General features: G+C 49.9%; 1 protein-coding gene across 4 annotated transcripts in view; it reads left to right on the top strand.

The window, feature by feature from the left end:
- The window catches only part of ATP2B4 (ATPase plasma membrane Ca2+ transporting 4), a 98,174-nt gene that overhangs the window by 63,618 nt on the left and 17,945 nt on the right, over positions 1-16,611 (top strand). For all 4 annotated transcript variants that reach the window (XR_566951.2, XM_040636487.1, XM_040636486.1 and 1 more), the window contains 9 exons: positions 542-783; positions 4,156-4,387; positions 5,342-5,521; positions 6,368-6,455; positions 8,066-8,172; positions 13,302-13,493; positions 13,952-14,165; positions 14,707-14,918; positions 15,918-16,025. Coding sequence is in view for 3 of the 4 variants with exons in the window: in XM_040636487.1 (XP_040492421.1) it covers positions 542-783; positions 4,156-4,387; positions 5,342-5,521; positions 6,368-6,455; positions 8,066-8,172; positions 13,302-13,493; positions 13,952-14,165; positions 14,707-14,918; positions 15,918-16,025 (1,575 nt within the window). In the remaining variant the exon portion in view is untranslated. The remainder of the gene's footprint in view (positions 1-541; positions 784-4,155; positions 4,388-5,341; positions 5,522-6,367; positions 6,456-8,065; positions 8,173-13,301; positions 13,494-13,951; positions 14,166-14,706; positions 14,919-15,917; positions 16,026-16,611) is intronic.

Genomic DNA, 16,611 nt, shown 5'->3' on the forward strand with positions numbered 1-16,611 from the left:
TTCCTTTGCCTGGACTCTTAGAGCGGGTGGTTGGAGGGGACCATTAATTTTCTCTGGACAGAGAAATTTCCTCTTATTTATTCTGCCTGAGTTGCCACCCCACAGTCCCACTTCCTACTCCTCAGCAAACATGTTTGGGGTGACCAGGGATTGATCCATGGGAGTAGAGCTGGGGGAGGAGGCAGGTAGAAATCCAGGTGTCTGAAATGCCCGCCAATCACCCTATCATGGCAGTATCTCTAGGAGAGATGAGTTTATTGGGTAAATTACATACTTTCTAGAAACTAAGAGGGGTTTCGAATACGAGATATGAGAGAGGGTGAGATACAGCACCACCCCCCTCCAGGGCAGACTAGAACATCGCAAGCCTGGGGTGGCTCAGGGGACCACGGTGAGCACTGACCGCCGTCTGCTTACCCTTGGAAAAAGACAAACGCTATCTCCCCGCACGGGCTCTGGGTACATACGTGAACATTTCATCAGGGGGTTCTCTCCCGGGTCGGGGCATGTTCCTCAACAACACATGCAATTTTTTTCTCAGCCTCCGGAGAAGGAGGGAGGTCTCCCGCGGCAAGTGGGCAACAAGACCGAGTGTGCTCTGCTGGGCTTTGTCACGGACCTGAAGCAGGATTACCACGCCGTGCGCAACGAGGTGCCAGAGGAGAAGCTCTACAAGGTGTACACATTCAACTCCGTGCGCAAGTCCATGAGCACGGTCATCGAGAAGCCCAGCGGGGGCTACCGCATGTACAGCAAGGGCGCCTCTGAGATCATCTTGCGCAAGTGAGCACCCCGGCCCCCTCTCCTCCCCTTCCAGGTCCTCCCCCTGGAGGGTCTGGGCGACACGCGCCCTGCTGAACCCATCTGAATGGCCAGCGAGCCCCCCTTCCAGGTGGTGACACTGTCACTAACAGCTGAGCACGTGTTCAGGCCGCGGCTTGTGTGCGAGGGCCTCGGGTGGCCCATTCTGCCTCATCGCAGCGCGGTCGAGGCTATTGTCATCCCCGTTTTACAGATGAGAAAGTAGAGGTACAGGAAGTGACGTAACTTGCTCAGGGTGCTTCCACTCGTAGTGGCGCGGCCAGGATTCAGACCTCGACAATCCCACCTTTCTCTGATCTTCTCATGTGAACCCCGAGGAATACCCACGGGGTTACTATGATTGGATGGTTCCGTGCGCACTGGCGCGCCTCGGACCTGCAAGGTCGCTTCTAGACCGCCACAATGAAGCGAGGCAAATGAGTCTTTGGGTTCCCCAGTGCGTAGAAAACTCCTAGTTATACTGGACCGTAGTCTGGTAAGTGTGCAATAGCCTTTTGTATGAAAAGACAACATACATACCGGACTTTGGAAATACTTTGTTGCTAAAAACTGCTCGCTCTCATCTGAGCTTTAGCGATCATCATCTTTTCGCTGGTGGAGGGTCTTGCCTCTGTACCGCTGGCTGATCAGGGCGGTGGGTGCTGAAGGATGGGCGGCTGTGGCAGTTTCTTAAAATAAGACAATGAAGTGCGCCGCATTGATGGACTCTCTTCGTGAACGATTTCTCTGTAGCATGCGATGCTATTTGATAGCATTTTACCCACAGTAATACTTCTTTCAAAATTGGAGTCGTTCCCCCTCAACCCCTGCCGCTGCTTTATCACCTCACTTTATGCACGAGTCTAACTCCTCTCTTGTCGTTTCAACGGTCTTCACAGCATCTTCCTCAAGAGTAGATTCCATTTCAAGAAACCATTTTCTTTGCTCATCTGCAAGAAGCAACACTTCATCTGTTCAAGTTTGATCACGAGATCGCAGCCATTCAGTCCCATCTTCAGGCTCCACGGCTAATTCTAGTTCTCTCGCTCTTTCCACCACATCTGCGCTTACCGTCTCCCCTGAACTCTTGAACCGTGAGGGTCAAAGTCATCCAGGAGGGCTGGAATCAGCTTCTTCCAAACTGCTGTTAGTGTTGATATTTTGGCCTAAATCATGAGTGTTCTTTATGGCATTTAGGCTGGCAAATCCTTTCCAGAAGGTTTTCAATTTACTTTGCCCAGATCCACCAGAGGACTCTATCTCTGGCAGCTATAGCCTTACGAAATGTATTCCTTAAATAATAAGTCTTGAAAGTAGAAGTGACTCCTTAATGCACGGACTGCAGACTGGGTGTTGTGTTAGCCGGCATGAAAACAACATTAGTCTCATTGGGCATCTCCATCAGAGCTCCTGGGCGACCAAGTGCATTGTCAGTGAGAAGTCCTATGTTGAAAGGAATCTTTTTCTGAGCAGTAGCTCTCAACGGTGGGCTTAAAATATTCTGTAAACCATGTTGTAGACAGATGTGCCATCATCCAGGCTGTGTTGTTCCGTTTATGGAGCAGACAGAGTAGATTTAGCGTCATTCTAAAGGGCCCTGGGATTTTCAGAACGGGAAATGAGCACTGGCTTCGGCTTAAAGTCACCAGCTGCATGAGCCCCTAACAAGCAAGTCGGGCCGTCCTGTGGAACTTTGAAGCCGGGCACTGACTTCTCTGTGGCTGTGAGAGTCCTACATACCACCTTCCGGGCTGAGGCTTTGTGATCTACATTGGAAATCTGTTGTTCCGTGTAGCCACCTTCGTGAAGGATCTCAGCTAGACCTTCTGGATCCTTGCTGTGGCTTCTGCAGCAGCACTTGCTGCTTCGGCTTACACTTCGATATTACGGAGATGGCGTCTTTCCTTAAACCTCATGACCCAGCCTCTGCTGCTTCACACTTTTCTTCTGCAGCTTCTTCCTCTCTCCTGGCCTTCATAGAATTGCAAGGGGTTAGGGCCTGGCTGTGGATGAGGCTTTGGCCTGAAGGGAATGTTGTGGCTGGTTTCATCTTCTATCCAGACCTCTCAGACTTGCTCCATATCAGCAGTAAGGCTGTTTCGTTCACAGGACCAGCACTTTTCCTTTCCTTCGAGAACTTTACCTTTGCATTCACTGCTTGGCTGTTGGGCGCAAGGGGCCTAGCTGTCAGCCTCTCTCGGCTTTCAACTTGCCTTCCTCACCAAGCTCAATCATGTCTGGCTTTTGATTTAAAGTGAGAGACATGCGACTCTTCCTTTCACTTGAGCACTTAGAGGCCATTGTAGGGGTATTCATGGCCTAATTTCAATAGTGTTGTCTTTCAGGGGATAGGAGGCCCAGGGAGAAGAAGAGAGAAGGGGAAAGAGCCGGGCAGTGGAGCAGTCAGAACACACAACATTATCAATTAGGTTTGCTGTCTTATATGCATATGACTCTTGATGTCCCCAAACAATTACAATAGTGGCATCAAAGATCAATGATCACAGATCACCGTAACAAATAAAATAATAATGAAAAGGTTTAAAATATTGCAAAACTTAGCAAAATCCAAAATGTGGCACAGAGACATGAAGGGAGCAAATGCTGTTAGAAAATTGGTGCCAACAGACTTGCTCGATGCAGGGTGGCCACAAACCTTCAATTTAAAAAAAAAAAAAAAGAAGAAGAAGAAGAAGGAAGAAAGAAAACAAAAACAGTATCTGCAAAGTGCAATAAAGCAAAGTGCAATGAAACGAGGTACGCCTGTATGTAAAATGCTGGGCGCATAGCAAGTACTAGAAATGTTGGTTGTATGTTCCCTTTTCCTTCTCATGCTCAGTTCTGATTATAGGAAGTTGCATAACTTCATCAAGTGGCTAGACTGTTCACGGGTCTTTAAAGACTGACCTGTGTAGGTCCAACGCCCATAGCTGAATTAACTGGTGCCTCTGTTTGGCTGTAGCCACCTACTTCCCATCAGCCCACCCGTGTGGAGCACACCCTATGCACTGAGTGCTGTTCTAGTACGATGCCAGCAGAGGGAGTTAAAAATGTCGCTCTGCCTTTGAGAAGTTCAAAAGAGCAGGTGACCCACAAATGGCCCTTGGCGTCACGTTCTCAGATGAATTGGAACAGACGACATGGGAGAGTCACACCCTCCGCTTACCTAGACTTTATCCACCTCCAGACCACCCCACCTTGCAAAAAGGGACTCGGCTGGACAATGGATAGAGATTTCTGGCCTTGGAACAGTGTCTGTGCGAGTAATGCGAAGTTGCCAGAATGTCTGCAAACGAGTGTAGAGGCATATTGGGTGGGAAGGGGGTGCCACCTCCTGACCCTGTGCCTCCCCAGGTGTAACCGAATCCTGGACAAGAAAGGGGACGTGATGCCGTTCAAGAATAAAGACCGAGACGAGATGGTGCGCACCGTCATCGAGCCCATGGCCTCACAGGGCCTCCGAACCATCTGCATAGCTTACCGGGATTTCAGCGACGGGGAGCCCCCGTGGGACAATGAGAACGAAATCCTCACTGAGCTCACGTGTGTCGCAGTGGTGGGCATTGAGGACCCCGTGCGCCCAGAGGTGAGGCTTTGGCTTTGGCCAAGGGGTAAGAAAACATGAAGGGAAGCCTTCCAACAGCCTCTGGCCCACGAGGAAGGCGAGTGTGATGTAATGGAAAGCCATCCCAGAGTCATGGGAACTGGGGGACTGGTTCCGTTTCTAGCCGTGACCCCTCGCAAGTTACCTAACAGCTTCTCACTTACTGGGATAGATATTTCTGTGCTCTTACTGCGCAGAACTCCTGCAGAGTGCCAAGCTGGTGGAGGCTGGCATTCTGACGGCAAATGCTGTCTGAGGAGGGAGAGGCATCGGTTTTCTCGAGCTGATGATCTGGTACCTTCGAACAGCCAGGGGGCAGAGTTAACCGGGACACCAACTTTGCCTCCAGCCACCTTCTTTCAATCAATACATTCTTGCCCAGCGCCCCTCAAATAGCTGAACCGTATTCTGAACACTAAGACATTGAAAAAGGCTCTGCTTATAAGAAGTTCGGACAGATGGGCTATGAGTTGGTCAAGGCCCAAGGGCATGGGAAACTACAAAGAATTGGTTGGGTGGAGTATGGGCCAGCGAGGTGGAGAACGGTAAGAACTTCCGCTAGAAAGGAAGACCGTGGCCAAATCCCAAAGGGGTGTGTAAATAGATAGATAGATAGATAGATAGATAGATAGATAGATAGATAGATATGCCCCGCCAGGGTGTCTAGATTGTAGGGAGAGCAAGCTTTCATGCCTGGCTCCCGAAGCAGATTTCCTCTTTCACTCATGGTACCGGAAGGCAAATTCAAGAGTAGTATTACGGGTAGGACAGAAGTGAGGTGGCTCCAAACAGTGTAACAATGACCAGACGTAGCCCATGCCCCATGGCACTGCTCCTAGGGTGCCTCTCTCCACCACGAAGGGACCCCGGACAGGGGCAGCCTAGCAGGCGTCACCGCCCCCACCTCCTTCTCTCCCCTTGCCTTACTCTCCACAGGTACCCGAAGCTATTGCCAAATGCAAACGAGCTGGCATTACTGTCAGAATGGTGACAGGTGACAACATCAACACAGCCCGAGCCATCGCCACCAAATGTGGCATTGTGACACCTGGGGATGACTTCTTGTGCTTAGAAGGCAAAGAATTCAACCGACTTATCCGCAACGAGAAGGGAGAGGTGGGTCCCAGCTGGGAAGACCCAGGGCCTCATTTGGCACCTGGGTGGGGGGTGGGGCGGCTCTCATGTACACATCTGGGACACGCATCTGGGACTCAGGAGAAAGCGGCTGGGTTGTGTTGTTCTGTTTGCTTTTTTGAAGATCTGATTGGTTTTACTACCTGGTTTCATGACTTGAGCAGCATCCCATATAGCCAGCAGGGGGAGTCGGACCACCACTGCATGGTTAAACTCTATCCATAGCAAACTGTTCCTTCTACCAAGGCTGCTCAGGTGGGGAAACTGGGAGTTGTCTTTCTTCTCATTCTCTTCCTTCGCAAGCTCTCTTTCGAGACAGCGTCACTGACTCTTCACGTCTTCCCGATTCTGTTCAGTCATGGGTTGCTTTTGCACTGATTTCCCTCCACCTCACCCGCCTGTGTCACCGCCCTGTGACTAGCGGGGGGTGGCACGGGTCTGCAAGAGGATGTGGTCTGGGTGTGGAGCAGACCAGAGCTTCCTGGTCTGCATAGAAACCAAACTGAAGATCTCAGAAAGCACTTTGGCCACCTGAGTCAGCAGCTAGCCCGGGCCCACCTCCTGTCAGGGGTCCAAGAAATAGGCGATTGGCTCCCCAGTCAGGAATTGGGAGGGAAATGAAGACACGGACGGCCTGAATGGTCCCCATCAGTGAATCTGCCCTTGGAGACAGAGCTGGCTGTTTCATCAACCCTGGAGGCCATGGTAACACCCACCATGGGCTGTGGAATGCCAGTGCTCCCAGAATCTCAGAGCTCAGGGAGAAGTAAACTTCTCCAGGATGGCTGTGCTGAGCTTGACTGACCCGGTGTGGTCTGCTGTTGGCAGGTGGAGCAAGAGAAGCTGGACAAGATCTGGCCGAAGCTTCGAGTCCTGGCGCGATCATCCCCCACGGACAAGCACACACTGGTAAAAGGTGAGCTTGGCTCCTGACCAGGTGCCTGGGGCAGATGACAGCAGGCTGGGGCAAAGACAGACAACAAGAACCACGGGCCAAAGCAACTCTCTTGTCTTGAATAGGGAGGTCCCAGGAGAGCTCTCCAGCTCATGGCAGGTGGGGCTGGGGGCGGGGGGAGCAGACAGTTTAGCAAACATCTATATATAAGACATATAATAACGTTGTCTTTAAACATCGCATCTTGTTCGCCAGTAGTACTGTCTACTTGTCAGAGCAGGCTAAATTATTCCCATTTTGCCAGTGAGGAAGTCTGAGGCTGAGAAGACTAAGAACTTACCCAGATTGCCCCGCTGGTGAGAAGAAGTGGTACGGTTCACCCCCCAGGTCTCTGTCCTCAAATCCCCTGGCGCTTTCTCCAGCACATACTAGCTGGCTACCAGATGAAGACAGACTCGCAGCTCCGAGTGCCACCTGGGAAACAGTTGACAGCCTTTGGGTGACGGAGCCTCCAGCATCAGGAAGAAAGAAGGAAAGAACAAAGTAGAAGGGGAGGTGGTACACACACACACTCACACACACTCTCAGACACACACACTCACACACTCGCACACCCTCACACACTCACACTTCTATGGCAGCAGCCTGGACTCCAGAGAAAGGGCATCAGGTTGTGTGTGTGTGTGTGTGTGTGTGTGTGTGTGTGTGTGTGTACATGTGCACACGTGCATGTGTGTATCTGCTGGTGTCCAGCTCTGACACCCTGATCTTCCGTCCACTCCTTGGCCAGAAGAAGCCAGCCTCCTGGGAAGTGTAATTTTCTGCTTGAACATTTCCCTCCAACTGGTTTACTTCCTGTTCCTGCTCAGGGAGCACACAGCCCTCGTTGGCTGAGACAGGATGGCATGGTGGCTGGGCTTCACCTGCTGGCTTTGGGACCCTGCAGGGCCTTTCCCTCCCCTCTCTGGGTTTCAGTTTTCTCATCTGTAAGGTGGTGGGAGTTGCTTAGATCATGGATCTCTCGGGATGCCTTCCAGCCCTCTGATTATATCATGCCTGTGGCTTCGGGCTGGCTGTTACTGGACCCTCGGCTTCTCCCTGTTCAGGGTGCTAGGCCTACTGGCCCTGGAGGCTGAGACACTTGCCCTCCCCCAACACCAGGGGGCAGGAGAGCAACATCCACTCTAGTTGCCCGAGGGCTGCCGGGTGCCCAATGAGCCGACCTCCCCCCAGGGGCCTGGTCTCACTCCTTCCTGTGGTGTGGTTGTTTTCACCTTAGCTGGACTCCTATGTATGAATGACCTGTGTTTCTAAGCCTGCTGCCAGGGCGAAGGCTGGACAAGGTGCTCCTCCAGCCCTCCCTCTAACCCTCAGACACCTGAACAGAACGAGGCCGACCAGTAGCAGCTGACAGATCTGTTGGCGCTCGAAGAGGGGTCACACTTTCAACATGCTGTAAAGTGAGCTTGTCACCGTCAAAGAAAGAAAGAAAGAAGGAGAAGCAAAGGAAGGGAGGTGGTAGCAGGGACCAGGGAGGAAGACCCAAAAAGAGCGTCTGTGGGGAACAGAGGGCTTGCCGCACGGCCCGCGATGGCGCATGTGGGCTCACTGGTTGGCATCTGTTTTCCCAGGCATCATCGACAGCACTGTTGGGGAGCAGCGACAGGTGGTGGCTGTCACCGGTGATGGCACAAATGATGGGCCGGCTCTGAAGAAAGCAGACGTTGGTTTCGCCATGGTAAGTAGCTCGGCACGCTGTCTCTGCCTGCACGCTGCCTTCTCTACCCGGAAGCCAGGACAGGCCTCTTGCAGCCTGCCTCTTCCTGTACCTTCACCCCCACCTTGTGCTTTTTTCTCTGACGCCGTCTCTCCGGCTGACCTGGCTGATAAAAGTCTGTGTAACGGGAGATCCGTCAAGCATGAAGACTAGATGATCCAGGCAGGGAGATCATGATGCCTCATCACAGGCACGTGGTGGTGTTGTCTGGCTAGGCACACCATAGAACATTCAGGCTCCCTGTGAAGCATGTATTCCGTGGCCAACGCTGTTCCTCCCTTGGCTTTTCACCTGTGAGGCCAGGAGCATCCGAATCACTTGGAAAGTTCATTGAAAATCACGTATTCCAAGGTTCCACAGGTGGCTCTCTTGACTCAGTAGCATCTGGGTAGGTCCCAGAGATGTTTGGCTTTTCCTAATGGCCACGCTTGTTGATTCTGATGTTGCAGCAAATGTGGAAGCCCCCAGAGGACCAAGGACAGCCTCACACTCAAGTGGCTTGTGACTGTAAGCCTCCCATGTGTATTGAACGATTGGTGATTTTTAAGCAGTGGAAGGAGATTTGAGAAGTAATCTGTATTTACGGTGCTTCCTTGAACAACAACAAAAACATTGATTCTAGGAAATACAAGAATACACAGAAGCAGAGAGAATAGTTTAATGAATCCCCATGTACCTGTCCCCCAGCATTAGTTATCAACACCTGGCCCATCTTGTTTCACTGAATGTCCCCCCGACCCTCCCTTCCCCCATCTCCAGCTGAACTGTTCTGAAGCAAATAAAGGACATCATGTCATTTTCGTTTGAAAGAATGCTAGTCTCCTCCTCTGATAAGTGTGCTTCCAGGGCATCCATCTAGGAGAATCGTACCACCATTGTCTCACAGCAGTTCGAGCCCTTACTATCATTAGTCATCTAGTCCGTTCCCCCATTGCCCCAAGTGCTTCATAAATTCTCTTTATCTTTCTTTGTCCAAATCAGATTAAAGAAGATCCGCACACTGCAATCACTTCTGTGTCTCTTCGGGCTCTTAATCTATAGCAGTTTTTGAAGCTCCTGCTCCCAGCTGGGCCTGGAAACTTACAGAATTGCGGGTTCTCAGGCCCGCCCCAGCCCTCCTGGGTCTAAAAGCTCAGAGTTGGGGCCCAGCAATCTGTGCTTTAACAAGCCCTTGACATTTCTGCCACACCCTGAAGCTTGCGAACCGCTGGTCCTGTAGGATCCTTGTGTCAGGGTTCCCGAAGACCAGCCTCTACTTTTGTGGATTCACTGGAAGGACTCATGAGCCTCGGCATAGAGTTGTACTCAGGGCTAAGGTTTATTGCATGGATGTAGTAAGGGAGAAAGCCATAGGCAGAGTCTGGAGGAATCCACATGCGGGCTTTCTGCTCTCTCCCTCCGTGAGGGCTCACACAGAGCACACTCTTCCCCTGGCAACACACGTGTGATGTTTCTACCCAGGGAAGCCCATCAGAGACCCAGCGCCCATGGTTTTTATTGGGGTTGGTCATATAGTCACTTTCTGCCTAATAGGTGCTAAGATTGCGGACTCCTAGGGGCGCCTGGGTGGCTCAGTCGGTTGAGCATCCAACTCTTGGTTTTGGCTCAGGTCATGATCTCAGGATCATGAAATCGAGCTCTGCGCCAGGCTCCACACTCAGCGGGGTGTCTGCTTGAGATTCTCTCACCCTCGCCCTCTGCCCCTCCCCCCATTCGTGCATGCTCTCGCTCTCTCTCCCTCTTTCAAATAAATAATTAAATCTTTTTAAAAAAAGAGAGAGAGAGATTCCAGACTCCTATAAGGAAAGCAGGTGTGCAAGAGAAAACATTATTTGGGCACAGTTTAGGCACAATGAACCACTAATTAATTTTCAGTTAATCGTTGACTGGGAGTGTTCTAAGAGCCAAGGTCCCAGATGCCAACTGAGGGCCAACCTCGCAAACATCCCTTTCTAAGAAGAGCAGCACACTATGTTAGCTCTCCTGCCCAGTCCCCTCCATCTTTTTCCCTGGCTGTTTGGTTTTGAAGGAACCAGGTTGGTTGTCTACACAGAAAAATGGCATAGCATGGATTTTATTGATTGTATTCTTGTCATAAGCAATCAGATTCTTGAACCCATCTTTCATTAGGGGCTGCAAAATAATGTCTATATTTATTAACTTGAAGACCTCTATAGAAAGAAACTTGTCCTCAAGGATTATTTGGTTACCCTGAAGTTCGGGCTCCTACATGAAAGGCAGCTAAATGCCTGATCCTTTTCCTTTATTTACTAGTTTTCAAAATGAGTTAACTTTTTAGGATACTCCAAAGATGACCAATGAATTATTTTATATATATGTTTTTAAATTTTACTCATTTATTAAGTAGGCTCCATGTCCAATGTGGAGCTTGAACTCATAACCCCAAGATCAAGAGTTGTACATTCTACCGAGTGAGGCAGCCAGGCACCCATGAATTATATTTTTTAAATTTACTAAGTTACTCTACTACGAAGAGTTCATTTTTTTATTTTTTTAATATCATTAGGAACTCACAGATTTAAGTAGATTTGATGTGTTTCAATCCACTGCCTTTGTTACTATTTTGACATTCACGTTGACCCATTATTGGCCTCATGAATACTGCTGGGTCCTTTAGATACAACCCCAGTTGTCCTTACTTCTTTACTCGGTTTCTGGCATGATAAGATGTTCCAGAATCATCATACATATTTCTCATCCTGGGTCTGAAATCATCCATTTCTTAAAGAGTCCTGCTTTTTAGTAAGAAGTGGTACTTAGAGAACACAGTCTGAGTGTCAGGGTGTTCCTTACTACCAAGCAAATCATTGTTTCTAGATCTTTCCAATGAGCAAAGCTAGGAAATAAATCTTTTATGTCCCGTTTTTGTTTTTGCATTTCTTTGTGTTAAAGATAAAATACTTCATGAATCCATATGGGTATTTTCAAATGAAATTTAGAATTACAGGACTCTAACTTACTACTTTCATTTAACTTCCTTAATTTCACATTTATATCTCTTAAGCTGAAAATTTTTATTCCTAATGGCATTAACATAATCCTTACTTGTTCTACCCTAAAATATAGGTAACAGTCTCAAAATAGCAATAATAATACAATTACTCTGCAAAAAACAGTTCAAGATTTTTCTTATAGTTCTTTTTATCCTATAGATATACTCTGCTAGGTTCTGCCATCAAGGTACTATGTTTTTTTTAAAGTTATTTAGAACATTTTTCCTTTGTGTGGTTGTGCTACCAACTGGTTATACCAGTTCATTTATACCATGTTGCTTTCCATTTTAGAGATTGCTTTTTTTTTTTAAAGTAGGCCCCACAGTGGGCCCAGTGTGGGTCTCGAACTCATGACCATGAGGTCAAGACCTGTGCTGACATCGAGAGCCAAACACTTAACCAACTAAGTCACCCAGGTGCCCCTAGAGGTTGCTTTTTAAACTTAATTTTGATTTATACTCATATAAGGTAGTTACATAGTTTTAAAGTCAAATATACAAAACAAAGTCTATTCCTAGAAATCCAGCTTCTACTCTATCGCCTCCACCCTATTGCCTCCCCTCTTAACCCTAAGTAGCATTTCTTTTGTGTTTGGTGTATCCTTCTGTTTGCTCCTTTAAAATATAATCAAATGTATAATATATTTGTAGCCTGTCCTCTTCAATAGTGATACTTATCTATACAACTATGTATACTTACCTACACACATACCATACAGTCTTTTTTTCACATTGCTTTTTTTCACTCAACATAACCTGAAGATTATTCCGTAGTAGAAAGTATAGTCTCCTTTCCCCCCCTCCTTTCTTCTTCCAGTGCATGTGACACATTGTGTGGATGTGTTAGAGAACTTTTTGATGGGAAAACTGAATTGTATAGTCTGTAACAGATATTTGTTTATTGCAATCTGGATAGGAAAAGATTACCACCAGGTAAAGAGAACAAATCATCTACTACTACAAGCCAAATTAATGAATAAGCTCCTCTGCGGGTTATAGGCTTTGCAAGACATGGAATAGAAGCGTGGGCTGGGGGTCTTAGTAATGGTTTTGCATCCCATAGACCATTAAAGATGGACAGGGTTTAAATAGACAAGGAAGGGGGATGTCCCAGGTTTAGGGAAGTGGTGTAAGTGGAAGTCTACACTCTGGAAGTGAAGGAGAGATTCAGGGGATTGTGAATAAACCGGTGGGTTTGGAGCAGAAAGGTTATGTAGGAGCAGACAATGAATCCAAGTTCACCTGTTGAGGGCTCTACCGGTGTAGAAATTTTACTGTTTCTGTAAATACAGATTTCAACCACTGTCTATTTTGCAACCTTGAGTGGTTTCCCAGGAACAGGAGTTTGAACCAGGTTAAGACATCTGAACCAGGCTGCCAGACGACTCCTCCTAGAAAAAAATGTAAGGTGACTTAGAGGTGTGGGGGAGACAAGGACTTGAGTGAGACACTGGCAGCGGCAAAAGAAATATAAGAGTTTAGGGGCACCTGGCTGGCTCAGTCGGTGGAGTATGTAACTCTTGATCTTGGGGTTGTGAGTTCAAGCCCTACGTTGGGTGTAGAGATTACTTCAAAATAAAATCTTTAAAAAAAAAAAAAGGAAGGGAGGGAGGGAGGAAGGAAGGAAGGAAGGAAGGAAGGAAGGAAGGAAAGAAGGAAAGAAGGAAAGAAGGAAAGAAGGAAGGGAAGGGAAAAAGTGTAGGGGTTTGGAGATAGAGTAGGTAGGACATGAGTTCTCTATTCTTTCCTTCGTTTCTGAGGTGGGGGAGTAGCAAAGAAGGGAGATAGGAATATCAAAGATAACTGTCATTTCCAGTTTGGGTTCAGGAGTAAGACAGTGGCATCGGGCCCTGGTCCTGCTTTCTGTGGACTGACAGCAGCGCATTTTCTCTGGAAGAGAGGAGAACTCAAGAATGCAGTGGTTTGGTAGTTGGCATTTGCGTGGCAAGTGTGCCCTCTAGCGTTTATGGCCGATTCAGAAGCTTCTCAGAGGTCTGGAAATGCAGTCTGGGTTCAGAACATAGATGAACTCTGCTTTATCCAGGTCTTCACTGTTCTCCTTCCCTCTCTTACTCAGGGCATTGCAGGCACGGACGTGGCAAAGGAGGCATCAGACATCATCCTAACTGATGACAACTTCACCAGCATTGTGAAGGCAGTGATGTGGGGGCGAAACGTCTATGACAGCATCTCCAAGTTTCTGCAGTTCCAACTCACTGTCAACGTGGTAGCCGTGATCGTGGCCTTCACCGGAGCCTGTATCACTCAGGTGAAGGGAGTACAGGGTGGGCCTGGAGGTCAGGGATGAGGCGGAGGCTAGGGAACGTGGGGGGTGGGGTCCTGGCTACTGAGGATTAAGGACAAGAGCTCCCCCAGGGGGGTTGGGGCGGGAGTTCGCTCTACTAGGTCTCCACCTGCCCGTGCGGGAGGATGAGAGGTTATCTCCCACTAATTTAGCACTTGCATGTCAGCCCCTGTGATGAGTACTTCTGTGGTCTTCAGAAACCACCTTGCAAAGTAGGTATTCTCCCCATTTTACAGGTGAGAAACCCAAGGCTCAGAGAGGTTAAGTAACTTTCTCAAGGTCACTCAGCTAATAAATGGCTAGATGCAAAGTCTAGGTGGATAGCGGGAGCGAGGCCATTGCAAGGGCAAAGCAGGGGCTGATGAGTGAGGCAGGGGCTGGTTTCCAAGGAAAGCTAAAAGGACCGGTGCTGCCTCCCCCAGGATTCCCCGCTGAAAGCCGTGCAGATGTTGTGGGTTAACCTGATCATGGACACTTTCGCCTCGTTGGCCCTGGCCACGGAGCCTCCCACAGAGTCCCTGCTGAAGCGCCGCCCCTATGGCCGAAACAAGCCCCTGATCTCACGTACTATGATGAAGAACATCTTGGGCCACGCCGTCTACCAGCTCACCGTCATCTTCTTCCTCATCTTTGCCGGTGAGCTGAGGTGGGGCAGGGGCTGGGGACAGGGCACGCGGTGCTAAGCGGAGATGGGGGCAGAGAAGGGCCCGAGGACAGAAGGGAGCACGGGAGCGAGCTGAGCCCGGGACTGGGGACGACGGCAGCCCCGCCGTGCGGCGCATCGTGCCATCTGACGTACTCCTCTTGCGAATTTCACAGGCTGGCGTTCTGTAGCTTTTTTTTTTTTTTTAAGATTATGAAACTGAAGCTCGGGTCACGTGGTGAGTAACTAGTGGCCCTAAGATTGAACCCGTGTCTGCCTGACCCTAGTGCAGCCTTCCCCCACGCTGCACCATAAGAAGTCAGTCACTGGAGCGGAATGGAGAGAGGGTCACGGTCGCGGAGACCAGAGCTCACACTTCCGTATTTGATAACTAGCGTAGCTCAGATCCTGAGCCATAAGAATGGACTCGAGCCGTAAGCCACCAGCTTGGCCACACCTGCGTGTTGTTCCGACTCAACCCGAGGCCTCGCGAGAGCATCCTTCATCCGCTAACACTGCCTTTGTCCCCACCAGGTGAGAAATTCTTCGACATCGACAGCGGGAGGAAGGCGCCTCTGCACTCGCCGCCCAGCCAGCACTACACCATCATCTTCAACACCTTCGTGCTCATGCAGCTCTTCAACGAGATCAACTCCCGCAAGATCCACGGCGAGAGGAACGTCTTCGCCGGCATCTTCCGCAACCTCATCTTCTGCTCCGTGGTCCTGGGCACCTTCATCAGCCAGGTGAGGCTCTCGCTGGAGGCGGGAGGGCCGGGATGGCAGACGTCAGGAGCTGGGGACAGGGTTGTCCTGGTACCCAGGGGAAGGAGGGAGAGGGTGATGGGGACTCGGGCTGTGGATGCAATGCCTCTGGATTCCCAGTTGGCTTCCCTTTGTTCTGGAACCGGAACCTGAGCTGGGTCAGGTGCTGCGGTGCGAGGCGACACGTTGGTAGCAGATAAAATAAGATTGGTGGGATCCTTTCCTTGTCTTTCTAAAGCAAAAAATTTCACAGAGTGGCCAAGAAGAGGGTCACTCTCTGAGGTCCTTTCTGGGCCCCCTGCCAGTGGACGTGAGATGTGTAGACACGTGCCGTATGGGCTTACTCCTTGTCCCTGCCCCTTCGTTTGTGAGGGGGCCCTGGTAGAAAACATGTGCACTTCACAGAGAGAGAGAAGTGGAGGGATGGTGCGCAGGGAGTGGACAGATAAGCCTGGCCTGGGCTCCTCTCGTGGAGCTGGGGTCAAGGGCATGGCTGCCCTGGTGGTAAGAGGAGTGGGTCCCTTCCTCCTCGCCCTCGTCCAAGGTACACTCAGCAGCTGCAGATACAGGAGATTATGAGCTCGCCCTATATGAAGGGCTCCTGCCCTCCCCAGCCGGTGTCCCCGTTAATGGCCCCCCCTCGTCAGTTCCTCCTCTCCGTCACTGTGCCTTCTCTTGGCACCTCACCCACTGGCTGTAGTCACACGAAGCCTCCAGCCCCCCTGGATCTGCCAGCTCTTGCCTTCATGATACTCAGAGTGAGTAGCTCTGTCTCCCCATCGGAGTCTCTGTGAAGACTGTGTCTGTCTTCTCGTTTCCCCTTCTGGATTTCTTCTTTCTCCTCCTCCAACAAGCCGGTCAGGACTTGCACCACAGGGATCATGGGGCAGGGGGCTGACGTCGCTTTGGTAGCCTCGGCTGGAGGGCTAGCTGCCCATGACTCGCCTCCCTGATGGTGGGCTGCCTCTGTCTCTGTTCTAGATTCTCATTGTGGAATTTGGGGGTAAACCCTTCAGTTGTACGAAGCTCACCCTGTCTCAGTGGTTTTGGTGTCTCTTCATCGGCATCGGAGAACTGCTGTGGGGCCAGGTGAGTACCGGCAGGCTGGCCCCGCATGGGCGCACGGCCGGCAGACTCTCTCCTCTGAAGGAGATGGGACATGCGATGGTGGGGCCTCCCAGCTCCTCACTGTCATCTCCTTGCCGCACACCCCCTCCCCCCAATTTTCAAGGTCTTTTTGTCTCGCAGAATTCTGGGGTAACATGATCAGTGCCCACCACTCCGGAGGCTTCAGACCTCTTCTCTAACCATGCCTAGAGGCGAGCAGATCCCTTAGCCTCTCTGAGATGGGAGTGCAAATTTTGAATGGAATTTTGCTAAAAAGAAAAAAACAAAATTAAGGGTCCTAGAAGTAGAAGGTTACAAAGCAGAAGTCTTTATTCTAATAGTTTTTATTTTATTTTATTTATCTTTATTCTAATAGAATCTTCTAATATTCTAGTCTGGCTGAGAGCCGCTGGGCTAACCTGGTTTAGGGCTTCTAATATTCTAGTCTGGCTGAGAGCCGCTGGGCTAACCTGGTTTAGGGCTTCTAATATTCTAGTCTGGCTGAGAGCCGCTGGGCTAACCTGGTTTAGGGCTTCTAATATTCTAGTCTGGCTGTGAGCCGCTGGGC

This window comes from Ursus maritimus, unplaced genomic scaffold (assembly GCF_017311325.1).
Source record: "Ursus maritimus isolate PB19 unplaced genomic scaffold, ASM1731132v1 scaffold_2, whole genome shotgun sequence".
In the NCBI taxonomy this organism is placed as follows: domain Eukaryota; kingdom Metazoa; phylum Chordata; class Mammalia; order Carnivora; family Ursidae; genus Ursus; species Ursus maritimus.